The sequence below is a fragment of the Cyprinodon tularosa genome, unplaced genomic scaffold (genome assembly GCF_016077235.1).
Source record: "Cyprinodon tularosa strain WSP-4 unplaced genomic scaffold, ASM1607723v1 ctg951, whole genome shotgun sequence".
NCBI lineage: Eukaryota > Metazoa > Chordata > Actinopteri > Cyprinodontiformes > Cyprinodontidae > Cyprinodon > Cyprinodon tularosa.
Window position 1 is genome coordinate 91,803 of NW_024039731.1, and position 27,573 is coordinate 119,375.

The 27,573-nt window shown below is 44.4% G+C and overlaps 3 protein-coding genes and 1 long non-coding RNA gene across 4 annotated transcripts in view; 3 read left to right on the top strand and 1 right to left on the bottom strand.

The window, feature by feature from the left end:
- Nucleotides 1-5,352, top strand: part of snapc4 (small nuclear RNA activating complex, polypeptide 4) — a 34,889-nt gene extending 29,537 nt beyond the window's left edge. Inside the window, exons 17-21 of the mRNA XM_038275294.1 lie at nucleotides 72-848; nucleotides 1,278-1,712; nucleotides 2,619-2,900; nucleotides 3,094-4,284; nucleotides 4,966-5,352. Of these exons, the coding sequence (XP_038131222.1) occupies nucleotides 72-848; nucleotides 1,278-1,712; nucleotides 2,619-2,900; nucleotides 3,094-4,284; nucleotides 4,966-5,067 (2,787 nt within the window). The 3' untranslated portion in view covers nucleotides 5,068-5,352. The remainder of the gene's footprint in view (nucleotides 1-71; nucleotides 849-1,277; nucleotides 1,713-2,618; nucleotides 2,901-3,093; nucleotides 4,285-4,965) is intronic.
- Nucleotides 5,353-10,556: 5,204 nt separating this feature from the next.
- Nucleotides 10,557-15,695, top strand: LOC119776713 (zinc finger MYM-type protein 1-like). Its single transcript, XM_038275292.1, has 4 exons — nucleotides 10,557-10,701; nucleotides 12,923-13,009; nucleotides 13,141-13,254; nucleotides 13,364-15,695. Exon 4 carries the CDS (start codon nucleotides 14,079-14,081, stop codon nucleotides 15,516-15,518), a length of 1,440 nt encoding a protein of 479 aa, XP_038131220.1. The 5' UTR covers nucleotides 10,557-10,701; nucleotides 12,923-13,009; nucleotides 13,141-13,254; nucleotides 13,364-14,078; the 3' UTR covers nucleotides 15,519-15,695.
- A 6,973-nt stretch (nucleotides 15,696-22,668) lies between these two features.
- On the bottom strand, nucleotides 22,669-25,363 carry LOC119776716. The gene is made up of 2 exons (XM_038275295.1): nucleotides 25,040-25,363; nucleotides 22,669-23,541 (listed from the first exon to the last, which is right to left on the bottom strand). Exon 2 carries the CDS (start codon nucleotides 23,530-23,532, stop codon nucleotides 22,669-22,671), a length of 864 nt encoding a protein of 287 aa, XP_038131223.1. The 5' UTR covers nucleotides 23,533-23,541; nucleotides 25,040-25,363.
- A 448-nt stretch (nucleotides 25,364-25,811) lies between these two features.
- On the top strand, nucleotides 25,812-26,479 carry LOC119776724. The gene is made up of 2 exons (XR_005279811.1): nucleotides 25,812-26,119; nucleotides 26,407-26,479. It is a non-coding gene; the product is annotated as an uncharacterized LOC119776724 (long non-coding RNA).
- Nucleotides 26,480-27,573: the final 1,094 nt, after the last annotated feature.

Here is a 27,573-nt window from a genome sequence, read left to right on the forward strand (position 1 = left end):
AGGAACCAGGAGCAAAGCCAGGAGGAGCTGAGGGCACCTCCCTGTTGATGCTCCCTCTCCCTCTGTGACAGGGCAGGAAGCAGACCCAGAAGACCCAGAAGGCCAAAGCAGGACGAGGAGGGTGGAAGACAGCCGCCGCCATCAAGAAGGAGGAGAACACGGATGAGGAGGAACAGGAGGACGAAGATGAGGTGGTCCGGTACATGGATTCTAGTGAAGACTCTGAGGAGGAGCAGGAGCAGGAGGAGGAGTACATCATCCCCCCTATGGAGGAGTGGATCCCCCTGAAGACGAAACCATCGTCCTCCATGCTGAGCTTCCAGGCTGTGGAGCTCCCTCCTTCCTCTGCCGCTCCTGATGGGACCTCTGTCCGCTCCACCGTCCTGGAACGTTCTGGAACTTCCGTCATCATCGGCCCTCCTCCCAGAGTGCTGTCCAGGGAGGAGCGCCACCGCTCCTCTGCCATGCAGATGGTGTCTCAGGAGGGGCTGCGCCTCCACCTGAGCGCCTTGAAGCAGAAGCCCAGAGTGAGGGGGGGGGGGCAGCTGCAGCACGAGCTGCAGGCCGCCGTCACGCCGTGGATCGGGAACCTTCTGATGGCTAAAACCCGCAGAGACACGGCCACAGACGTGCTGAGGGAGCGAGGGGAGCGGGGCGGCGTCTCCACCTCCTCCATGTTTCTGCTGCTCCTCCAAGCCATGAACGTGGACACACTGGGCTGCAGGGAGATGATAGAGCAGAGGAGGAGCCAGGCGGAGCTCCTGGCCCCGCCCCCTGCTCCCAGATCACAGCCCAACCCCTGGCACGTCTCTGAGCTCCTGAAGCAGCAGAGGAGCAGGGGGATGCAGGCTCCTCCTACCAGCCAGCACCTCCTCCCCCAGAATCCTCCTCCCAGCCAGCAGCTCCTCCCCCAGACTCCTCCTACCGGCCAGCACCTCCTCCCCCAGAATCCTCCTCCCAGCCAGCACCTCCTCCCCCAGAATCCTCCTCCCAGCCAGCACCTCCTCCCCCAGAATCCTCCTCCCAGCCAGCACCTCCTCCCTCAGACTCCTCCTCCCAGCCAGCACCTCCTCCCTCAGACTCCTCCTACCAGCCAGCACCTCCTCCCCCAGGCTCCTCCTCCCAGCCAGCACCTCCTCCCTCAGGCTTCTCCTACCAGCCAGCACCTCCTCCCCCAGAATCCTCCTCCCAGCCAGCACCTCCTCCCCCAGAATCCTCCTCCCAGCCAGCACCTCCTCCCCCAGAATCCTCCTACCAGCCAGCACCTCCTCCCCCAGGCTCCTCCTCCCAGCCAGCACCTCCTCCCTCAGACTCCTCCTTCTGGAGGTCCTCAGGTGTTTCCTCAAAGCACCTTCTTTGCTCCTGCCTCCATCTACTTTGCTCCTGCACCTCCAGGCCCTCGGCTGCCAACCTGCCTCTCCTCCTCAGCTCCCCCTCTTGGTTCCAGTCTAACCAGTTTCCAGGCTCCTCCACCCAGTCAGACCCCAGCTGGCAGGGATGAGGCTGCCTGCAGCAGTGAGGGCGGGGCTAAGCTGGATATGGGTGGAGCTAACATCGATGTAGGCGGGTCTAAAGTGGACTTGTGTACAGTCTGGCCTGATGCAGGTGGCGAGAAATCTGATGGGCGGAGCAATCCTGGACTGGTTGGAGGTGTGGAAGGAGGAGCGTTTGAAGAACCCCATCAGCAGGAGGAAGCACCTCTAGATTCTAAGGTAAAGTTCTCAGCAGGTTCCCCTGAGGAACGTTCTGTGATGGTCTGATCCATAGCTGGAGTAACTCGACCAACCGCTACAGCAGAGCCTCACCGTTCCCCTCTGAACCTCAGCAGATGCAGCAGGAGCAGTTCCTCCTCTGCTCCCCTCTGCTTGGCCTCAGAGAAAACTTTTGTCATTTTCGACACAGACTGGATATAAAATGAAGTTTCTTTAGTGCAGCTTCCAGACAGTTAATGAACATTTCCATCCCATAAAGTGCAGCAAATGGAAGCTGTGGGAGAAAAACATGGTGCAAAAAAATGGCCTGCAGTTACTGTATTGTTAGCATGACCTTAGTGGTGGGAAAAAAGTATTCAACCATTCATCCTAGTTAAATAAACGTAGATGGATGGATTTCACTCAGTCGGCACATTTATTCATATGTTTGCACAGAGAGAACAGTTCATCATGCAGCCCTAATGGCAGCATTCTGCCCTGTTCTGATCTGAGCAGCGTTCGTTCCTCCTTACTGACAACAATGGAAAGGAGTCGAAACTAATTACAGACACTTTGGTTGAACAGAAACATGTTATGAAGAAACCTGAGAAAGAATCTGGTTTGTTATGGAAGAAGCAATGACTGCTCTACAAACACCATCCTGCAGAGAATGGTGTGGCCTTGAAAGAGGAACAGACTGAGTGAAAACTTTTATAGAGAGTAAATAGGATGAATTAATATATAATAGAAGAGAAATCAAAATTTTTCAACACCACCTTTCTCATCCTGATGGGTAACTGGTCGTTTTCCAGTGCAACAGCCTCGGATCCAGTTCATCCCAGACCAATCAGCTTCAGCTGGTTGGTCGTTAACTGTGACATCATTGCCGGTCTGCTTGGTCATAATACTCTGCTGTTCTCCTTTCAGCCTGTATCCATGACGACGGCACGTTCTCTAGAAACACGTCCAGACGTTTACGCCATCAGCAGCGACCATCCGTATGCAGCCGTCAGCTCCTCCACCTCTGCTCCTCAGTCCTCCTGCCCCCCTCGCGTAGCACAGGCTCCGCCCACCTCCACAGAGACTACGGTTCATCAGAGCGAAGGCAGGAAGAGGAGGCGGGGGGATTTGGGCGGGGCCGATTTGATCCAGCAGGGGAAGAGAGTCCGAAGGCCGACCCCGAAGATCAGGGAATTTGCAGAGGTCAAGGTGAGTTCCAGTCTGTGATGTCATCGATGACCTCACAGTTTCCCGCAGACTGAGGTCTGGACTAGAACAGTTGATGGAACCAGGTTCTGGTTCAGGTTAAATGTTGACAGATTTTAGGTTCATGTTCCAGAACAAGCAGACACCAGAACCCAATAGAACCTCCCATCTGATGGCGTTCTGTTTTTCTTTCTAGGCTAAAAAAGAAAAGAAGAAGCGACCCGCCTCGTCTGCCAAACAGAAGAAAGCTGGCAGGTCTCCGGCCCCGCCCTCGGCTCAGGCCCCCGGGTTTCATCTCCTCCCTTGTTGGCCCATTTGGGTTATGACACCAGCTGGATCCATGTCCTTGGCTCAGGCCCCGCCCCCGACCAAGGTCCCGCCCCTGGCTCAGGCCCCGGCTCCGGCTCAGAACCCGGCCCGGGCTCAGACCCGACCCCTGGCTCAGGCCCCGGCTCCGGCTCCGGCTCAGACCCGACCCCTGGCTCAGATCCGAGCCCAGGCCCCGCCCCTGGCTTTGGCCCCGCCCCTGGCTCAGGCCTCAGGGGTTCATCTGCTGCCTAGTCTGCCCCTGTGGGTCATGACCCCAGCTGCATCCATGTCTTTGGTTGCGGCTCTGCCTCCAGATCCTAAAGTTCCGCCCACTCTGACAGCTGGAAGCTCAAAGGTTGTTGGTTTGAATTCTGCTGCTACAGCAGGAGCCCCGCCCCCTGGGAACATGAAGCTGCTCCTCCCAGCAGTCAACCAATCACCTGAAAAGCCTGTGCTGCCTTACAGCGGGGTGGTCCAGGTGGACCCACTGAAGCCTCCTCCCCTGCGGAGGGTGGGGGTGCACTTTGATCCCTCCCTCATGTTCCTGGAGACCCAAGAGGCAGTGAAGGATTGGCTGAGTGGGGAAGGGGGCGTGGCCATCCCCGGGGCGAGGTCTGCCCTTCCCTACCTGCCGCCGTTCATCAGCACTCTGAACACGCTCAGTCTGCTTCTGGAGTCCAAGAAATCTCTGATGACGGCGTCTCTGAAGCTGCTGGACAGCGTACACACACCTGTAGGCTCTCAGACCCATCCTGGCTCCGCCCCCTCAGTGGGGCCGGACTCCATGTCTGAGCAGAGAGTGGCGCCAGAGCAGCCAGGCGGCGCTCAGAGGTTCGTTCTCTCTGCAGACCGGCAGCAGGTGAAGGAGGTGCGTCAGCTGGTGGCCCAACGTTTCTCCTCCAACCCCGCCTACCAGCTGCTAAAGGCCCGCTTCCTGTCTTGCTTCACCGTCCCTGCACTCCTGGCCACCGTGGAGCCGCTTGTCAACAACAGCGCGGCGTCTGCAGCCGACGAGGAGGAGGAAGAGGAGGAGAAGATGAAGAGAATCCAGGAGAGAGGAAGGAGGAGGAAAGCCGAGGTGAGTCCTGACAGGTAGAGGCTGCTGCTCTTTAGACTGCCACCAGATGGCAGCATTTCACAATGAAACGCTGACTTCATCTAAAGTTTTAGGATTTATAAAAGAAAGGAAGATTGGATATAGGTCTATAATTGACCAAGTCATCTGGGTCAAGAGACGGTTTCTTAAGCAGAGGTTTAATTCCAGCAACCTTAAAAGCTTTAGGTACATATCCCTGTAACAGAGATAGATTAATCACATCTAAAATGGAGGAGGAGATCAAAGGGAATACCTCCTTAAATAACCTGGTTGGAACTGGATCTAACATACAAGTTGAAGGCTTAGATGAAGACAATAATTTTGCTAATTCAGAAAGTTCAACTGGATCAAAGCAGTCTAAACCCAGTTCAGATTCCATGACTACCTCAGATGCTGCCCCCCCCTCCAGAGACAAACCAATCGCGGATAGAGGAGTGCTTATGATCTTATTTTTAATAAGATCAATCTTATTTATAAAGAATCCCATAAAATCATTGCTGCTAAGAGCAGGTGGAATGGACGGTTCAACAGAGCTATGGCTCTGGGTGAGTTTGGCAACTGGATTAAAAAGAAATCTAGGATTATTCTTATTCTCCTCTATTAATGAGGAGAAGTATGCTGCTCAGATTAGCTCATTCTGATCCAGTCTTCTTTCTTTTGCAGAGATCTCTGCTGCTGTCTGACGAGTCTGCAGCTTCAGCCTGCGACTTCTCAGGGATTGACATTGGCTCCAAGCCCGGTTCCCTCCCAGATCTGGACAATTAAAAAACCTCAGATCAGATTTGAGTTTATCGTTTCTGAACCGGTTCATGGAAAAAGACCCAGACCTGACTGTTACAGAGCAATTCAAGTTCTTCTACTCACTGACCTTCAGATGCAAAGGTAGAAAAATGCTGAAAGTTCTTAATGTTTGCTCTGAAGTTTGGTTCTGCATCAGGTCCAGGTGGAGACTTGGTGTTTTTATGGAACAGTTTTTGCACTGAAGGTTTGTGTTAAAATGTTTCTTTTTGAAAAATTATTTTTTTAATAAAAAATGTTTTGGATATTATGGAATCTCATTGTGGGGACAATTTGAACTCTATAGACAATTTGGACTTTATGGACAGTTTGGACTCTAAGGACAATTTAAACTAGACAATTTGGACTCTATGGACAGTTTGGACTCTATGGACAGTTTGGACTATATGGACAATTTGAACTCTATGGACAGTTTGGACTCTATGGACAGTTTGGACTATATGGACAATTTGAACTCTATGGACAGTTTGGACTCTATGGACAATTTGAACTCTATGGACAGTTTGGACTCTATGGACAGTTTGGACTATATGGACAATTTGAACTCTATGGACAGTTTGGACTCTATGGACAATTTGAACTCTATGGACAGTTTGGACTATATGGACAATTTGGACTATATGGACAGTTTGGACTTTATGGACAGTTTGGACTCTATGGACAATTTGAACTCTATGGACAGTTTGGACTCTATGGACAATTTGAACTCTATGGACAGTTTGGACTATATGGACAATTCGGACTTTATGGAAAGTTTGGACTCTATGGACAATTTGAACTCTATAGACAGTTTGGACTCTATGGACAGTTTGGACTCTATGGACAATTTGAACTCTATAGACAGTTTGGACTCTATGGACAGTTTGGACTATTTGGACAATTTGGACTCTATGGACAGTTTGGACTCTATGGACAATTTGAACTCTATAGACAGTTTGGACTCTGGACAGTTTGGACTATATGGACAATTTGGACTCTATGGACAGTTTGGACTATATGGACAATTTGGACTCTATGGACAGTTTGGACTCTAAGGACAATTTAAACTAGACAATTTGGACTCTACGGACAGTTTGGACTCTATGGACAGTTTGGACTCTATGGACAATTTGAACTCTATGGACAGTTTGGACTATATGGACAATTTGGACTCTATGGACAGTTTGGACTCTATGGAAGATTTGAACTCTATAGACAATTTGAACTCTATAGACAATTTGGACTCTGGACAGTTTGGACTCTATGGACAGTTTGGACTCTATAGACAGTTTGGACTATAGAAAATTTGGACTCTGGACAGTTTGGACTCTATGGACAGTTTGGACTCTATGGACAGTTTGGACTCTGGACAATTTGGACTCTATGGACAGTTTGGACTCTATGGACAATTTGAACTCTATGGACAGTTTGGACTATATGGACAATTTGGACTCTATGGACAGTTTGGACTCTATGGACAATTTGAACTCTATAGACAATTTGAACTCTATAGACAATTTGGACTCTGGACAGTTTGAACTCTATAGACAATTTGGACTCTATAGACAATTTGGACTCTGGACAATTTGAACTCTATAGACAATTTGAACTCTATAGACAATTTGAACTCTGGACAGTTTGGACTCTATGGACAGTTTGGACTCTATAGACAATTTGGACTCTATAGACAATTTGGACTCTGGACAGTTTGGACTCTATGGACAGTTTGGACTCTATAGACAGTTTGGACTCTATAGAAAATTTGGACTCTGGACAGTTTGGACTCTATGGACAATTTGAACTCTATGGACAGTTTGGACTATATGGACAATTTGGACTCTATGGACAGTTTGGACTCTATGGACAATTTGAACTCTATAGACAATTTGAACTCTATAGACAATTTGGACTCTGGACAGTTTGAACTCTATAGACAATTTGGACTCTGGACAGTTTGGACTCTATGGACAATTTGGACTCTATGGACAGTTTGGACTCTATGGACAGTTTGGACTCTATAGAAAATTTGGACTCTGGACAGTTTGGACTCTATGGACAGTTTGGACTCTGGACAATTTGGACTCTATGGACAGTTTGGACTCTATGGACAGTTTGGACTCTATAGACAATTTGGACTCTGGACAGTTTGGACTCTATGGACAGTTTGGACTCTATGGACAGTTTGGACTCTATAGACAGTTTGGACTCTATGGACAATTTGAACTCTATGGACAGTTTGGACTATATGGACAATTTGGACTCTATGGACAGTTTGGACTCTATGGACAATTTGAACTCTTTAGACAATTTGAACTCTATAGACAATTTGGACTCTGGACAGTTTGGACTCTATGGACAATTTGGACTCTATGGACAGTTTGGACTCTATGGACAGTTTGGACTCTATAGAAAATTTGGACTCTGGACAGTTTGGACTCTATGGACAGTTTGGACTCTATGGACAGTTTGGACTCTGGACAATTTGGACTCTATGGACAGTTTGGACTCTATGGACAGTTTGGACTCTATAGACAATTTGGACTCTGGACAGTTTGGACTCTATGGACAGTTTGGACTCTATAGACAGTTTGGACTCTATAGAAAATTTGGACTCTGGACAGTTTGGACTCTATGGACAATTTGAACTCTATGGACAGTTTGGACTATATGGACAATTTGGACTCTATGGACAGTTTGGACTCTATGGACAATTTGAACTCTATAGACAATTTGAACTCTATAGACAATTTGGACTCTGGACAGTTGGAACTCTATAGACAATTTGGACTCTGGACAGTTTGGACTCTATGGACAATTTGGACTCTATGGACAGTTTGGACTCTATGGACAGTTTGGACTCTATAGAAAATTTGGACTCTGGACAGTTTGGACTCTATGGACAGTTTGGACTCTATGGACAGTTTGGACTCTGGACAATTTGGACTCTATGGACAGTTTGGACTCTATGGACAGTTTGGACTCTGGACAATTTGGACTCTATGGACAGTTTGGACTCTATGGACAATTTGAACTCTATAGACAGTTTGGAATCTATGGACAGTTTGGACTCTATGGACAATTTGAACTCTATAGACAGTTTGGACTCTATGGACAGTTTGGACTATTTGGACAATTTGGACTCTATGGACAGTTTGGACTCTATGGACAATTTGAACTCTATAGACAGTTTGGACTCTGGACAGTTTGGACTATATGGACAATTTGGACTCTATGGACAGTTTGGACTATATGGACAATTTGGACTCTATGGACAGTTTGGACTCTAAGGACAATTTAAACTAGACAATTTGGACTCTGGACAGTTTGGACTCTATGGACAGTTTGGACTCTATGGACAGTTTGGACTCTGGACAATTTGGACTCTATGGACAGTTTGGACTCTATGGACAATTTGAACTCTATAGACAGTTTGGACTCTATGGACAGTTTGGACTATTTGGACAATTTGGACTCTATGGACAGTTTGGACTCTATGGACAATTTGAAATCTATAGACAGTTTGGACTCTGGACAGTTTGGACTATATGGACAATTTGGACTCTATGGACAGTTTGGACTATATGGACAATTTGGACTCTATGGACAGTTTGGACTCTAAGGACAATTTAAACTAGACAATTTGGACTCTACGGACAGTTTGGACTCTATGGACAGTTTGGACTCTATGGACAATTTGAACTCTATGGACAGTTTGGACTATATGGACAATTTGGACTCTATGGACAGTTTGGACTCTATGGACAATTTGAACTCTTTAGACAATTTGAACTCTATAGACAATTTGGACTCTGGACAGTTTGGACTCTATGGACAATTTGGACTCTATGGACAGTTTGGACTCTATGGACAGTTTGGACTCTATAGAAAATTTGGACTCTGGACAGTTTGGACTCTATGGACAGTTTGGACTCTATGGACAGTTTGGACTCTGGACAATTTGGACTCTATGGACAGTTTGGACTCTATGGACAGTTTGGACTCTGGACAATTTGGACTCTATGGACAATTTGGACTCTATGGACAGTTTGGACTCTATGGACAGTTTGGACTCTATAGAAAATTTGGACTCTGGACAGTTTGGACTCTATGGACAGTTTGGACTCTATGGACAATTTGAACTCTATGGACAGTTTGGACTATATGGACAATTTGGACTCTATGGACAGTTTGGACTCTATGGACAATTTGAACTCTTTAGACAATTTGAACTCTATAGACAATTTGGACTCTGGACAGTTTGGACTCTATGGACAATTTGGACTCTATGGACAGTTTGGACTCTATGGACAGTTTGGACTCTATAGAAAATTTGGACTCTGGACAGTTTGGACTCTATGGACAGTTTGGACTCTATGGACAGTTTGGACTCTGGACAATTTGGACTCTATGGACAATTTGGACTCTATGGACAGTTTGGACTCTATGGACAGTTTGGACTCTATAGAAAATTTGGACTCTGGACAGTTTGGACTCTATGGACAGTTTGGACTCTGGACAGTTTGGACTCTGGACAGTTTGGACTCTATGGGGATGGTAGGAAGGGATGCTACCATGGCGTGGAGGTAGAGGTCATGTCACAGGTCCGAGTCCTAGTCCTGCTGACCTTTGCCGCATGTCTCTCCCTTTCTTCTAACCTTCCAAGTCGTAACCACTGAGTAAAATTAGCCAATCAAAGCACCTGCTGAGTGAACAGCTGAGATCAGAGCTGCATGCAACATGAAGGATTGCAGCAACGTCTGGTTTTCATCTGCACCCAGCAATACCTCACTGCAGTGGGAAAAATATTCAACTATTCACCATTAACCCCATTTTCACATCTTTGCAAAGAGAGAACAGTTGATCATTCGGCCCTTATGGCTCAGTAATCTGCCCTGTTCTGACTGGGCAGCGTTCGTTCCTCCTCATTTACAATAATGGAAAGTAGTCAGAGTCAAAACAAATTACAGACATTTAGGTTAAATAGTAACGTAATGAATAAACCTGGAGAAGAATCTGTTTTGTTACTGGAATAAGGGTTTTTTCTTGTCTACAAACAGCCTCACACAGAGGAGTGCTGTGGCCTTGCTGAGTGAAAACTTTTAGAGTGAGTCAGTAGGATAAATTAATATATGAAATAAGAGAAACAACATTTTTTGATCACACTCACCAAGACCCTGCACAGGCGTTGGACCCGGTTTCTCTATAATTACAAATGTTTTATGAAAATTTTAAAGACTCGTGCATCTCTGAAGGAAGACCTCCTCTTGGGAAATCGCATCACAATCTTATGGTTTATAAACCACTTTATAAGAGACAACCTGCAATAAAAAGAACCGTAAGAAGATGGTCACAGGCAGGGGCGGATCTATAGGGGTGGCTACGGGAGCAATTGACTCCCCCGAAATCTGATTGGCTACCCCAACTGCCACCCCAGATGATTGACGGCACCGCTAAAACAGTTGCACGTCTGAAGTCTTTGACTGCGATGTTCTTCCTGTACAGTAGATGGCGCAATGCAGCATGCGCTATGCAGCCCCTTTCCAGTCGTGAATCTAGTGTGAAAGAAGAAGAACTAAAGCGCCTGTGGAGCCACCGAGTGCAACAAGCTGCAAAACATTACCGGTGAGTAGGCTGCACGTCCACAGATTATATTCATAAAAGAAGCTCAATAACTAAGAGTTTGATAAGTTCAGTCAATGAGGATCATCCTCTGTTCAATTGATGTCCGTTTCATAAATCAGAATGATAAGGAGAAGCCCTTGCTTTTCACGAAGGGCAGCTAGAAGCTAGCCTGGCTGTAAACAGACAGGTGCAGGTGGGTGATATTGATGCGTTTCAGTGTCAATTTCTGTGATTTCATGCCCATGTCTGCTGAAAATACTGCTGACGAGAACGGAAACTATTTCATTTTTTTTTATGTCCGTGTCTAGAACCTTCTGAATTATGAAACCAGCAATATCTTTGATCAGAACCGTTTGCCCATGTCATGAAATGCATTACTAGTCGTAGATAATTCACGACCGATGTAGTTAGCTAGTCTCAGGGCAGCAGACAAATGTAATCCACAGTAAAGTTATGGCAGGCTGAAACCTTAATTGAATGGATAGATTCAGAGGCGTGCACAGACATTTTGGGGGGCAGGTGCTCAGGAGGGGGGCAGGGCACTTTTTAGCGCACGTGTAACACTTAATTATAAAAAAAAATACACACGCATGTTGAATGAATTTTGACTTTTATTTGTAACATTCTATAAACGTGAGTTTTCAATGAAAAAATCCCTCATCCATCTGGTCTCCCTCATCCTGGTCTTTTTCTGTCTCTGTGTCTTCCCTGAACTCTTCCTCATCTCCTGTCCTGGTAGATGTTGATGGTATAGAGCTTCCCTGCTGTGACTGGCTACAATATATTAATAATAACCATCATGACAATAATAATGATAATAATAATAATAATAGCTTTAACAAATATGCCACATTAGTTTAAATAATGGGCTATTAGGGCAACATGACTGGAAGTCTTGTCACGTGGATATGACTTATGGTAGCCTACAAAATAATAGCTATTTCAATACCTGCTGATTTTGTACAAACCACTTAAAAATAAAATGTGAACAGCTTTTAAGATTTTTCAATACGATTAACCCTCCTTTCTTGGTATTGTGCTGCATTTACTAAATCAATATACAATTAAGACAATAAAGAGACCAAAATTTGTTAATTAATGTTTCCTAACAAAACCCATACAACAGAAAACGTTTGTCTTAACACATAGATTTGCAATTGCAAACTCTACCGAAATTATTTGTAGCCTATGTGGACGTCCACACGTTATCTGTCATTGACTTGGGCTACAGTGTAAAACTTTATCTAGCCTAACTAGTTTATCAGGTGACCAGTCGGCAAAATGCATGTTTGGTGCTGCTGAATGAGACATTTTAATGCACAACAAAATGATATTGCTTGATCTGTATATTACCTGGCTAATGGGGCACGGGAGAAGCAGCCTGTCAGCGACCATTCCTGCTATCCGAAGATGCTTACTGAACTGCTATGATGCTGCGCATCTGGCATGCCCTGCGGGCGACCGCGCGAGGTCACGTGACAAAGGAAGAGAGAGAGGCTGGTCGGGTGTGTAAGGAGGTGGCTCATTTCGGGGCATTGTTTCAGTCGTTTTTAATGGCTCAGGTTTTCAAAAGATCATTTTAAAACCGACCTCAGTAAAATCTTAATAATAAAAATAAAAAACGAGTTTCAAAAGGGCATTTTCGTTGATAAAGGGCAAACTTCCTAGTGCTTTAGCACCACCTAGTGTCTATGTATGCACGCCCCTGGATAGATTGCAGTCACTAGACATGTCCTATTGTTGTGTTCTGATATTTCTAGGCTGTAATAATGTAGTCTGTATTCATTAATTTCCTTGTGCATCATTTTGGACACGAAATGTTGCATTTTGCTTTGATAAGAGAAGTCATGCATGCTAGGAGTAACAAAACGTTTTTTTTCCAGTTGAGAATGAAAAGACAGGGAGGCACGATTTATAACTACTTTAAGAGAAACAGATCAGGCTTAGAGCAGATCAGCAGCCCCGGCAGCCCTCATCCTGGGACTAGTCAGGAAAGTCCAGCAGAATCCAGCCTGTCATCATCGCCAGGTTTGAACATACAGAAGCAGTCACATGTTCAGTTATTTTAAATTATATTTAACATTATTTCAGATGTTCAGTTCAGTCATTTTAAGTTATGTTAAACATTATTTTGAATGTTGGTTATTGTTGTATGTTTAGTTTTAGACAATGGTTGTTTATTTTGATCATACTATTAAATAAATATTTTTCTACTATGTAGGTGTGAGAGTGGACCGAGATGATGACAAGTCCCAAACTGGAACCATTACCGAGGAGTGTCAGGCACAACACAGCCCACCATCATCAGGTCAGAGCAAGTCAGACATGCCAAGTTCAGTCAGTGTGAGATTGTTCTATAATATGTAATTTATAGTATGTGTTGCTTTTAACATTATTTATTTATATTATTTTTATTGTTATTATTGTTTCACAATATAGTTCCTTCTGAGGAAGTCTCTGAGGCTTCTGAACAAGACGACGACCCAGACCCAGAGCAACCTGAGCCTGAAGATGTGTCCAGCACTGCCTTTGCACCTTCAAAAGGGCCCAGTGGTAGGTCTATTTGAAACCTATATGTCTATGTGATACCTGCTAATTCGCTGTTTCTGATCACCTTGTGCATCTCTGATTCTCAACTATGATTCATTGTATCATGTTACAGATATTTCAACATCGAGAGAAGAGGTACCAGTTCAGCCACATTTGAGTAAATACCCCAAGACTCTCCATGGCACCAGCAAGAGGGCCTTCAATAGCAAGTGGTACACGAACAATTCATGGCTTGAGTATTCAGTGTCAAAAAACTCTTGCTACTGCTTTGCTTGCAGGCATTTTTCGTTGCCCAATGCGCCTGACTCTGCCTTCACATCTGATGTAGGCTTTTCAAATTGGAAAAAGGCACTGTCAAAAGAGGCAGGATTTAAACTCCATTCTAGATCTGAGCTTCATATTAACGCAATGTATGCATGGTCTGAGTTCAAAAAGAGGAAAGAAGTAGATCAGACTTTGTTAAATGCACTAAATGAAAAGCACAAAAAAAAGGTGCAAGAAAACAGGCAGTACATCAAAACAATTGCAGAAGTACTCCTTTTGACTGCCACCCAAAACATACCCCAAAGGGGTCATGAAGAGTCTCAAGAATCAAAAAACAAGGGTAACTTCTTGACAATACTTGACACAATCGCGAAACATGACAGCTTCATACAGCAAAGATTAGAGGCATCTGGTAATGCAAAGTACACCAGTCACAACATCCAAAATGAAATGCTTCAGACATTAGCTGATATGGTTCAAAAACAAATAATTGCAGAAGTGAAAGAAAGTGAAGTCTTTAGTGTTATGGCTGACGAAACAAAAGATTTGAAAAAAAGGAACAAATGTCGTTGGTAGTGCGCTACTACTACAATGGTGCCATACATGAAAGCTTCCTATGCTTCCAACCAGCTGAGACCCTTAATGCAGAAGGCCTCAGTCAAATGATTGTCCGTTGTTTAGAGAGACATGGTCTAGACTACAGGAACAACTTGGTGGGACAAGGTTATGACGGAGCCTCTGTCATGAGTGGCAAGCATTCTGGGGTTGCAGCAAAAATACAGAGCAATGCCAGATTTGCGTTTTACGTGCATTGCAATGCTCATTGCTTAAATTTAGTTCTTGTTGATGCTACAAAATCAGTGCCTGAGGTTGTGGACTTTTTTGCACTTCTGCAGCAGCTATATAACTTTATATCTGGCTCTTATGTGCACCTGAGGTGGCTTGATGTTCAACAGAAACTATATCCATCACAGCAGCCCAGGGAACTACAGTCACTTTCAGACACCAGGTGGGCCTGCAGATATGCAGCATGCCGTAATCTTAGGGACAGACTTCCTGCAGTGCTGAAACTATTGCAAGATCTCTCACTTGAAAAACATGGTGAAAGATCAGTGCTAGCAAGGGGGCTTCTTTCACAAATTGACTTGCAGTTCTTGGGGCTTTTGGTCACTTTCTGTGAAGTACTTGGGGATGCCAAGTGTCTGTCAGACATGCTCCAGTCCAGCACTCTCAACTTAGCAAGGGCTGTGGATTTAGTACAGTCCCTTAAAAGCACTTTCCACAATTACAGATCTGATGATTATTTTAGCAAACTGTGGAAAGAGGTTGAGGAGCTTGCACAACAGTGTGAAATTGGTGTACAAGCAGACAAGAAAAGGCAACGAAAAATAAGCTCAAAATTCCTGGACTCACTGATGATGAGCTCAGTAGGGCAGAGAAATTGGAATGAAGAGGATTTCCCCAGAGCATTATTTTACCAAGTCATTGATTGTCTAATTAGTGAGCTGGATAGGCGTTTTTCTGGCAAAAATTGTGAGATCATGCATGGTGTCCAGTCTCTCAATCCAAATAGTGCAACCTTTCTAAATAATGAGCCTTTGTTTGCCTATGCCCAAACCTTTGAGTCTGATGTATGTGACCTTAGACATGAAGTTCACCAAACAAAGCGGCTACTGGAAAGGAGAATGAAAAGGGGGTTAGACAAACCAGCTTCTCTGCTTGAATTTCTTGTCTTTCTTGAGCCCTACAAAGAAGTTTTTCACGAGCTATTCAGGCTCTGCAAAATTGCCATTGTTATACCTGTTAGCACTGCTTCCTGTGAGAGAAGCTTCTCTGCCTTAAAGCTAATAAAAACACATCTCAGGACAACAATGATGGATGACCGGTTGAATCATCTAGCCATTCTAAGTGTTGAGTCCAGGAGGGCACGTGCCCTTGACATGGATGATTTTGTCAATAATTTTGCCACTTCTCATCAAAATAGAAGAATTATGCTTCTTTGAAGTTATCACCATGCTCTGCACTCAAATCAAGTCAAGTGAACGTAATTGTTAAAAATCTATGTCACACAGTCATCACAGAAGTTTGCACACACATACACATTAAACACTTGATAGCACACACACACACACACACACACCTTGTGCTGAAGAAGAAGACTAACACTTATGGACAGTAGCAATGTGTGTAAATGGAACCGAGCTGGGCACGGTTAACTGATCCAGGCTAACGTTAGCCTGTCTGCAGCAGCCGAGGCTAACGTGATTTGCCTTTAGGATTAGCAAACAATCTGTACTCTGAAGCTAGCTAGTCAAACAACGCTTTAATTTCCTAATTACATTCATCCTCGTGAATTAGCATTAGCCAACAGTTCAGCTAATGTTAGGGATGCTAGTCCGTTACGGTTTAGCCTAACGATGATTCTAGCTCGACAGTAATGGGTTAGGAGAATATATCACTATTGAGGCGTTGTAAATGTTTTGTTGTATAAAATGTTATTTTACATATTGTTTAATTAAATCATTTAAATGATGAATTCCAATCATCATATTATATACATAAATAGATTAAACATAAATATAGAGATGACATCAGTATGTATTTAAATTTATATTTAGCATTTGCCTTAAACTGTGAAGAAAAGGACAAACATCTCTCTCAAATGAATATTCTTTATTTGAATATTTAACTGAATATCTTTCGGTTGTTTGCTGAAAATGATCGTTTTAGATTTAGAAATGCTGATTGATGATTTATTACTGTCAAACCATCATTTTAACTTCTGTTGAGCTGTCAGTCATTAGGAGCTGTAGATCTTTCCCTGAACAGACTTTGCTACTGTCATCATTAAACTTGGCTGAGATATGATAAAGGTCGTTTATATATGATCAAAACATTTTAGGGACCAAAATTGATGGTTGGGGGCCACAACAAGTTATGTCCCGTCTTCTAATGAGAATTAAGCTGAACATATTGTTCCCTATTAGTCTTTGAACAAACAGGGAAAGATAAAGAGAAGATAACAGGAAGGCTAGTTTAGAAATGAAGTATAGGTGAAACAGGATAATCTTCCTGCCTGATAAAACATTAATAAACGGCACGGTGAGGTCACCCATTCAGGGTTTGGGTCGGTCCGGACCGGACCACCGTTTAATATAACGGGTGTTTCTAAAGGCAGAGAGGGAAGCTAAATGTTGTTTATAATACTTTTCCACTCATGTAAGAAGCAACAACTTTAATAAAACTTTATGGCTGAGATGAAACTAAGATCTGTGAAGCTATGAAACATAAACTGTGTTCAGTTATTTATTATAATATTGTAATGGCGCCACTCCCCATAATACTATGGGATGTTTTCCTAGCATCAGATGGCCTCGCTGTTGTTTCATTGATGCTTTGGAAAATGTGTGAATTATAAAATATTAATAATATAACTGCCACATTGATCCGATGGTCGAGTGCTTGGATGATTACGTCTGACTTTTATCTCATTCTGGAAAGATGTTGGTTTCAGGAATGATAACGGTGAACCAGAACACCATAGAAACCAGGAGCTTCTGTTTGTTTCTGCAGTTCGACTTCATTGGATGGATACCCCCCACCCCAGTCTCTCTAGAACGTTCCACCTCCATCCAGGAAGGGAGCGTCTACAGAGACCGCTCTGCTGGACACGCTTCCTGCTATGAACACCACCTGCATGGGATGCTAACAGTCCCTGCTGTAGTGGGAGATAATGATGGATGCTGAGGGAACTATTCCTGAGTCCTGATACCACTTCTCACTTAGACAGTCACGAGTTCCTTCTATAAACGTCTCTTTGAACAGCTAGAAACAGCCAGATGTGGGTCAGAACCAACCAGAATTGAGAGCCTTCTTGTGGACTCCTGATTCCTGACCACAGTCCAGAGCATAACTGGTACCATGCCAGTAAATCTCTTGGTCAGTCTCCCACTGGTTCCGACAGACCAGGATGCCGGGTTACTTAAAGTCCTCCCTGGAGGTAGATCTGGATCCCAGACCCAGAGGGGGAAGTCTAGTTTTTTCTGAGGCAGAACCTCAGCTGCAGACCGATCCAACTCATGCTGAACACGTTCATAACGGAGCAGCAGAACGCGTCACAACAGCTCGTCCTTGGATACCACAAACTGTCTGCATTAATGTTCTGCTTTGTGTTCAGAGAAGAAGAAAGCTCCCTGTTGCCTTTATTCTGGAAGCTTCCCCCACAAATCCTTAAGGGAAATAATCAGGAGCCTTCTCCAGATCCACAGAACAAACCAACTCCTCAGCAGCTGGCGGTCAGGAAGAATCCCAAACTTTCCCTCCAGGAGTCCATTTCACAAAGCAGGTTTACTGAAAGAGAGTTTCCTCATCCTCTGTTTCTGTTGCCATGGTAACATCCTCCCAGAGTTAACCTGGTCAGCAGCAGGTTTCCTTCAGTAAACTTAGTGTCCTCTGGCTTCACCTTACAGCCAATCAGGCTGCTTTAGTTCCTGAATTAGTCCGATGTTTAGACTTAGACATGTGATTGGTGGTGAACCTGGGGACGCAGTCGTGTGTCATCAGGGTGAACAGCAGGGGGCTCAGGACGCAGCCCTGAGGGGAGGGGCTTAGACTGATGACATCAGAGGTCCGACCCGGACTGACTGAGGTCTGTTGGTGAGGAAGTCTAGCAGCCAATAGCAGAGGGGTGTATTGAAGCCCAGCTGTTCCAGTTTGCCCATCAGATGCTGTGGGATGATGGTGCTGAAAGCTGAACTGAAGTCCAGGAACAGCATCCATCGTAGGTGTTCTTCTCCTCCAGGTGTGCCAGGCTCAGGTGGAGAGCAGCAGAGACGGCGTCCTCAGTGGAGCGGTTCCGTCGGTAGGCGAACTGGAACGGGTGGAATGTTGGCGGCAGACTGGAGACGATGTGTTCTTTAACCAGCCTTTGGAAGCACTTCATCATGATGGGAGTCAGAGCGACAGGCCGCTAATCATTGAGGGAGGCGACCTGAGGCTTCTGGAACAATGGAGGCAGACTGGAAGCATGCTGGCACTATGGATTGGTCCAGCCAGGTGTTAAAGATGTCTGTGAGGACACCAGCCAGCTGATCTGACCACTCCTTATACACCTGCCCAGGTGTGTTATCAGGCCCTGGGGCCTTCCTTGGGTTGACTCTCCTCAGAGTTGTAGTCTGTGATCATCCGAATGCCTTTCCACATCCTCCTGGTGTTGCTGTCGTTGTGGAAAAGATCCTGGATCTTCTGGCTGTGGTTCTGCTTCGCTGATCTGATGGTTTAAGTTTCCTCTCGCTGTTCTCAGAGCCTCTTTCTCACCAGACTTGAAAGCTGAGTTTGGTGCTTTTAGCGATTTCTGAACCTCTCCATTTATCCAGGGTGGTTGGTTGGCCCGGGTGGTGATGTTCTTTTTGATGCTGACGTCCTCAATGCATTTGTTGATGTAGGCTGACACAGTCATGGCATACTCATCAATATTTAATAAGTTGTCATATGTTGCTGCAGCCTTGAAGATGTTCCAGTCAGAGCATTCAAAACAGTCTTGGAGTGTTTCCATGGCGCCCTCAGACCACACTCTGACCTCTTTAACTGTCGGTTTAGCCCTGATCAGCTGGGGTTTTATATACAAGGATAAGCATGACAGAGAGGTGATCTGATGACCCGAGGTGGGGGCGGGGGGCTGCTCTGAATGCATCTCTGATGTCAGAGTAAACCAGATCTAAACTGTTTTCACCCCGAGTTGCAAAGTCCACATGTTGGTAGAAATGAGGGAGAATCCCTACAAGTCCTTGGTTCCAGGTACTCAGAAATGTACTTCCATACAGAAAGCCCATATTCTGATCTTCAGGTACCATAATAATAATTCAACTTTATTGTCTTTCCACAGTCACAAGTACAGAACAACAAAATGAATTCTCTGCATTTAAGCCATCCCCATGGCGAGCAGCGGGCTGCCAGTGTGCGGCGCCAGGGGAGCAGTGTGGGGTTAAGGGTCTTGTTCAGGGAGCCAGAGTGGCAGTCTGTGGGAGTGGGGGGTCAAACTCACAACCTCAGGATTCAAAGCCCTATGCCCTAACCGCTAGACCGCCACTCTCCACATAGAGTACATGTCAGATTAAATAATACTGCTTATACTTCAGCAATAGAATCAAGGTGTTACTTTACTGTATCTCTTATTCTATATCCAGTGGTTGTTCTGTTCTTTTTCCATGTCTTTGCAGGTAATGAAGCAGACTGAAAATGTTTTATCATTTCTTTGTTTTTTCTCTTTCTTTCATCTTTTCTCCTGTTTTTCCTGTCCTGTTCTAAATGGTAGACGTCCTGTACTTATATAGAGCCTTTATCAAGTCAGGAGACTTGACCGAAGCGCTTTACTCTACATTCATTCACCCATTCACACACTCACACACTGATGGTGGTGAGCCACAGCTGACCCCCCCCCCCCCCCCTCCACCACATGGATGCTTCCTGGAGGCTAGCGGAATTAGCCTCCTCTCTTCCTGCCTGATGTCCCCTGGAAGCGATCTGAGAGTAGCCTTCCGCCTTCCTGCCGTCAAAGTGACGGGTGGTGATGTTCTTTTTGATGCTGGCGGTTGGTAAGGCAAGGCAAGGCAAATTTATTTGTATAGCACAATTCAGTACAGAGACAATGCAAAGTGCTTTACATGATTAAAATACAGGAAGATAAAACAGAATCAAAGCAAGTAGGAAAAAAAATTAAAAATGAATAAAATAAAATAAAAAAAATGCAGAAACAAAAAAGAATATTAAAAACAGTTGGGTTAGCATTTGATTAAAAATGTCTCCTTGGGCAGTTGACAATTCTCTGGAACCTTGCCTTTTATTCTACTACGATAGAACTGCAAAACCTTTCCCATTATCTACAGGTAATTTAACTCTGCCCGATACACACCAATCCTCTGGTGCCGACCTGGATAACTGGGGGGATCCCACTCTAGATTACCGACGTCTCAGTAAAATGAAATGCCTTCTGGCGGCACCTACAGCCTTCCTCTCACCCTTAGAGAGAGCCTCTCGTTCCTATGCGAGGTCTTTTGGTTCACAGGCGGAACAAAACCTGAACTGCCTTTCTGCTCCCCAAAAAGAAAAGTTCTCTGTTATTTTGTCTTTAACATTTTTGTCTATTGCAACATTAAAAGAACCTTATTTTCTTTGCAATTGATCAAAAATGTCTCCTTGGGCAGTTGACAATTCCCTGGAACCTTGCCTTTTATTCTACTACGATAGAACTGCAAAACCTTTCCCATTATCTACAGGTAATTTAAGTCACGTAGTTGGTGGTTGAACCGCGTGCAACCACATGCTAGGAGAGGCCGTTTTGTGACTTCATAAGTTAAGATACACTGCTTTTACGTAGTGGAATGTATTAACATCTGGCCTATCTTGGACAATCTCAGTAGCCAATTAAACGGACTCAGGATTTTGTTCTCTTTCTTTCAAAACTACTCCTTTATGTCGTGTTTATTTTCTAATAGCGTGTTTGCACAGATGTTAGATTTCTGTAATCCTGAATTATTAGAATAAAGGCGTCATTTTTAACTCGCAGTTGTTTGTGATTCATATACGAATGGTTTATCACTCAGGCCAGATCCACTCTCCTTTTGGTAATAGTTTGAATAAAAAGAAATAAAAAGTTCTTTGATAATTAATCGCTCTGCTGATAAACTAGCCTAGATCACTAAATTGGTGGAATACCTGGATTTTAACAGCCATCCAGGAACCATCCAGAGGTGAAAGGCATAAACCCTGGTTAGTAAGCAAATTAAAGCTTCATTTACTCAACTAACAACACCTGATGAATTAAATATCTATTATTCCACAACAGGAGGAACCCGTGAGATGAACAGGTTCTATAAATTAGAACGTTTTTATTGTTCATCTTCACCGGCTGCAAAAAGATTTCAGCCAAATAGATTCATTGATCTACTACATTTAGAGAAAAAAAATGTTATTATGGTCATAACATCTATGGCAAGCCATTTTGATATGTATTAGTTTTACTGAATCTGTACTCCTGATATCTGTAAAAAATATATATTTTTCAAAATGATCATTTCAAACAAAATGACACTCTCCACATCTGGAATAAACATTCTGGATGTCTAGAAATTAATAGCAGATCTCCATATTCCTATTGTTACTGCTTAGCATTTGTATTTTTTTGACTTAAAAAAAATTTCTGATATCATAAATATTCAGTCAAGCTGATAAATGTCAGAACAGCCACTCATAATGTGTAAACATTTCTAATGTAAAATTGATTCTTACTAGTATAATTATTTTTAATATCTGAAATTTAGTTTCTGCTGTAAAAATGGAATTTAGAAAACCTTTTACAGTTCAGTCTAGGAGTGTGATTTTGATCAGGAAGAATCTTATTTTTAGTGATCTACCAATGGAAGAACAGAGAGGAGAGTTATTTTAATAAATGTCAAAATGTTATTTCTAGCATTTAGCAATGAGTGGGAGGAAAAGTTCTGTGATGATATTAATGTCCAGTAGTTTGTTTCAGTTAAAATGTGTTTCCGAACAATCTTCCATGAACTTGGGTGAATAACTGTGTCCACAGATCTTCTCAGACCCATTTTATTCCGTACCTTATCTGGATGTTTTCTACCTGTGCTGTCTGAGATGCTGCTGTGCGTGTTTACATGCTGGTGTATCCGTGTACGCCATCATTTTCTGCACCACAGTATCATTCATGACCCAGAAAGGATCAGGTGAGAGGCGGGGGACCCAGCACAGGTCGCCAGTGTCTTGCAGTATAATACCATCTGCTGTTGCCGCCCCAGAAAGACTTCCTGCCACTCTTTACCAGCCCATTAATATTTTCTAGATCCCCCGCTGGCGTAAAAAATATGAACCTGTCTTCCAGGTCTACCAGCACAGGGAAAACCCTTGGATATAAAATGAGGCAGAGATGATTTCAGATGCAGGATGTTTATTTAAAGAGAAAATCAGAACAGAGTGATCAAAGAAAAGTCAACAACTTTGTTTGACTTATTCTACATCCAACTTAAAACCTCAGAAATCAAAGAGCTAAAGGATTATGTCATTCCCAAACAAACAGAAATACCCCATCACCAAACTAAAATCCCCGACTGAGCATGCTCAGCTTTGTTACCATGGTGACCCTCACTGATAGAAGCACAGGTACTCTGCCACTCCTTCATTGCCTTCGTTAAGATCCGTTTCCAACAGCTGGACCCCGGCAATTTCATAGAATTCCTTACCAATCTCCTTGATAATCAGAGAGATGGTTTGGATGGCCTTCTTGCTTTGGCCATCTTTGGTGTAGCAGAGGAATATTGGGGTACCCTTGCCCTCGTTGAGGTTCTGCTCCACCTTTTTATAATCTGTTGAAGGACATTTATCTTGACAGATCTTCAGGTCCTTGATGGCCTCCTTTTCATCTGTGGTCAGAAGGTACCAGAGGAACATACTGGGCCCCCCACTACCCCTGTGGATGTCCTCATCCAGACGGATGTAGCCCTCTTTGAACTTTGAATGATCATCTTCGAAGTTACGAGTGGCGATGATGTCACTGACGAAGGTTGGTTCAGCTCTCTGTACCCACAGGTAGATCCTGCAGCCTCCATTTCTTCGATTCAAGTTACAGGTGAGCTTCTCCCACCCAAAACGAAAGAGTTGGGCTTCATCTTCTCTTTCAGTGGAGAGGAAAAGATCTTTGATTGGAATTTCATGGTTAGTGGAATCCTTATGGTACCACAGGTAAATTTCATCTCCACCTGCTCCTTGGTTCAGATTCTTGTAAACTTTCTGGTACCCTGCATCATGTAGGCCTTTGCTCATTTCATCATTAAATGAGGCCTGAATCCTGGTGATTCCGTTGTCATTGCCCTTCTTGTACCAGAGGAAGTTTTTTGCTCCGGTGGATTCTTTGTTCAGATTTACAGGGTTTTGGATGTAGCCATCTAAAAGGAATTGTTTCTCCTCGTCTTGATTGACAGAAACCACGATTTCAGTGATGTAAGACATGTTGACTTCCTGCAACAGAAAAGCATCAAATGTTGGTCAGAGATGGAGATGGACTTCAATGTGAATCAACCAGTTAGGAATCCCTACATTATGCAGCTGAATTAGGGCCAGAAAGTCTGTTTGAACACCTTTATTTTGAAACTGAAAAATAATATTTGAATTAATAAATGAAAAACCTTATTTTAGAAGGAACAATAAAAAAATCAAATTTGACTAAATTGATAAATGATGTATAATTGTACGTGTAGTTTTGTGTGAAAAGGGGAATGAAGCTTATTTTATTCCTCCTGTAATCTTTAAACACCAGCAATATTATATGAACTTATTGGTCCTCGCTGCTCCAACAGTCCGTTAGGGGAGCAAATAAACGAGTTTATGTAGATATTAACATATTCACACATCTTTAATTATACAATTCTCATTTAAAGCCCCCATGAAAAATAACAACCACTGAGAAATCTGTATCCACCCATCTGCAGTGACTGGAAGAACCCATGATGTTCAACGACCTTTTTCTATCTGATCTGTCTGAGAGAAAACGCTTCATGCTTGGACTTCGCTTTAATCCAGGAATTTTACACCATCTGATGATTGTTTTTTCCCATCTTCTCAAAGCGGAAGAACGGCTGGACTGCAGCAGAGCTTCATGGTCAGTGGGCACCAACAACCAGCTAAAGACGTAAAGGATGGTTTTCTTTCTGTCTCACAGGGAAATAGAGGGAGACATGAAACTTATTACCTTACAATACCTAAAGCAGCTGAGAGAAACCAGCTGCATCTTCTGCTTTACTTTCAAACTGACTGAAAACACTCAGCAAATTGATCAAAATCATAGTTTGTCAGATGCGATGAGTGCAGCCCTGATCAGATCAGTTAGTTTTCTAAATAAACATAGATGTAGATGATCTTCTACAGAAAGTCACCATGGTTCCTGAATGTAACCCCTGGGAACAGATAAGCTGTCAGTCATCATCCCACACCCCATGTCATTTCAGCCCCCAAAAACCACACATCTGAAACTCAAAAAAATTTATGTTTTTTCAGTTTCAACATTATTTTTGTCATTTTTATTCTTTCATTTTTTGATATTTAATAACATCAAACATGGTCCCAGTTTAGCTCCACACTAAACCACCAGTCAAAGGTCAGCATGTGTCTTCTGGACATCGTTCTTCTGAAGACAGAATGGCTCCTGAACCTCTATCTGTTCATCTTTAACAGACGAATGGTAAATGGCCTCTACTTCTAACGGGCTTCAACCGGTCAGGTCTGACCATCGGTCTGGGTGGGCTGTCTTGGCCAACTCTCCTGCATCTGAAGCCACCATCACCACAAGCTGCAGCAGAGGAGAGGAAGTCAGGCTCTCCTCCGTCTGCTTCCTGATTCTGACCCAAACCTCCAAGCAACTGGAATCAAATGTAACCTGAAGCTGCGATGCTGAAGCTGAGCTGCCTAAAGACGCTGTAACCTCATGAAATCAGAGCCAATCAGGATGATGGAGACTTACGTGTCTGCAGGCAGAGGTCGGCTGGCTGAGGTCTTCTGGAGGTCTGAAGGCTGCTGTTCCTGAGCTGCTCTCCTGCTCTTTATACACCTGCTGGGAGCTGGGCTGTGGTGGGAAAGCTCCACCTCTCAGGAGAGGCTTTCTCTGGAAACCCCCCCCCCCCCCCCCCCTCGTCCCAACGGAAGGTTGGGCTGCTGGCAGCTTTCTCAGGAAGCCAGAGATCTGGCAGGTAGGAGTCCTTTGATGGGGGGACAGATGGGCGGCTCCACTTCTTTGGAAAGCAGAAAGATTTCTTCACTGATTCGGTCGTCTTTGTCGCCACTCGGCTGCGTTATTGAAGCGCTCTGAACTCTGGGGGAAACAGCAGTTCTTTGACTAACCTGAATTACAAGATCCAGGATAGTAAAGTACTTTGCTTTAATGTGTTCACCAATCGCTGCAGGTTTGACAGCAAGCAGCAGCTGATGTCAGAGCTGCTTAGAGAAGAGCCTGCAGCAGGCCGCTCTAAAGGCGGCGACCAGGAGAACAAGGGACACACATGACCTGTGACATCCATCCAGGAAAGGGAAAAAACTCTTTTAGACTTTAAAGGAAATAAAGTTATTATTTCTGATAATCTTAAAAGGAACCAGAATCAAGTGCAGCGACTAACAAAGTGAAATCTGTTCAAATGTTTGTGTTGGTCAGAGGAGCAGCAGCACATTGAGGACAGTAGAGATGAACATTAGGGACCTTTGGACACCAGAGCGCTTCAATAACGCAGCCGAGTGGCGACAAAGACGACCGAATCAGTGAAGAAATCTTTCTGCTTTCCAAAGAAGTGGAGCCGCCCATCTGTCCCCCCATCAAAGGACTCCTACCTGCCAGATCTCTGGCTTCCTGAGAAAGCTGCCAGCAGCCCAACCTTCCGTTGGGACGAGGGGGGGGGGGGGGGGTTTCCAGAGAAAGCCTCTCCTGAGAGGTGGAGCTTTCCCACCACAGCCCAGCTCCCAGCAGGTGTATAAAGAGCAGGAGAGCAGCTCAGGAACAGTAGCCTTCAGACCTCCAGAAGACCTCAGCCAGCCGACCTCTGCCTGCAGACACGTAAGTCTCCATCATCCTGATTGGCTCTGATTTCATGAGGTTACAGCGTCTTTAGGCAGCTCAGCTTCAGCATCGCAGCTTCAGGTTACATTTGATTCCAGTTGCTTGGAGGTTTGGGTCAGAATCAGGAAGCAGACGGAGGAGAGCCTGACTTCCTCTCCTCTGCTGCAGAGGATGTATAAACTAGATGTCTATGAAGCTCTTAACTGGTTGATGTTTCTGTGAATAATTGCAAATTTATTTACATTGAAGTTTCTCTGATCAACACTTTGTTGTTTCTGATGCAGGTAGACGACATGCCTTCCAACACAGACAACGATTGCATCACTGACATCACTGTTTATATAGAAAAGGGTGGCCCCACTGAAGTAAAAACGGAAGAACAGAAATTATCTAAAGAAGGCTTTATCCAGATCCCTGTCAGTCTGACCAAAAGAGCCGGTGGTTATAAAATGTACATGTGGTACAAAAAGGGAAATGATGAACCAATCACCAACATTCAGTTCAGCTTCAGTGGGGAAATGTCTAAAGGCCTGGAGGAAGCAGGGTACAAGCAAGTTGAGGAAAATCTAAATTACAAAACCGGTGGAGATCCTCTCCATCTCTGGTACAAACAAGGTCCTTCAGAGGGAGGATCTCCCATTACCGACCTCTTTGTCACCACAGAGCAACAAGCAGCTCCACAGCTGTATCATCTGGGCTGGGATAGGCTCGCCTGCAACATGAAGAGGGGAACTTCAGGAACTCAGATCTTCCTGTGGGTGAAGAGAAGAGAACAAACCTACATCTCTGAGATTAGAGCTACAGCTGGCTTCCAAGATGACGCTAAGCAGTTTCAGGATGGGTTCTTCAGACTGGATGAAAACACCAACGCAAGTGCTGGAGGAGACAAAGTATTCCTGTGGTACAAACTGACCACTAATCCTAACGAAGCTCTCACAGATCTATCAGTCTCTGTGAGTGCAGCGGAGGGGAAGAACCTGCAGGAGCAAGGTTTCCAAAAAGTTATACAGGATCTGAATCAGGGGACCGGAGGAAGCCTGGTAAATGTGTGGTCCCAGAAAAAGGGATCCAAGCCCATCAAGACCTTCACTCTGATTGACGGGCCCCTTTACAAGCTGCCATGTCAGAGGGCGGGGCTCCAGGTCATTGACAAAAATCTCAATGAAGGCAATACAGGAGCTTTTCAGTACCTGTGTTTCTATCAGTGAGCGTCGGCACTGAAGCCAGCGGCCCTGAGGAGGAAAAGAAATGGTTTCATTGCTTTGGTGGTGGTTCTATTGGTCGGGGAAAGAGTTTAAACTCAAATCTCTCCTTTTATTATTGATTCTGGGGTCATTTAAACCAGATTTTCTTTCTTTCCTGTAACCCTTGTGTTTTAAAGAACAATAAACGTCTATCATGCATCTGAAAAAACTGTCGTTCATTCATTTAACCTCTTGTTTCAAACTCAC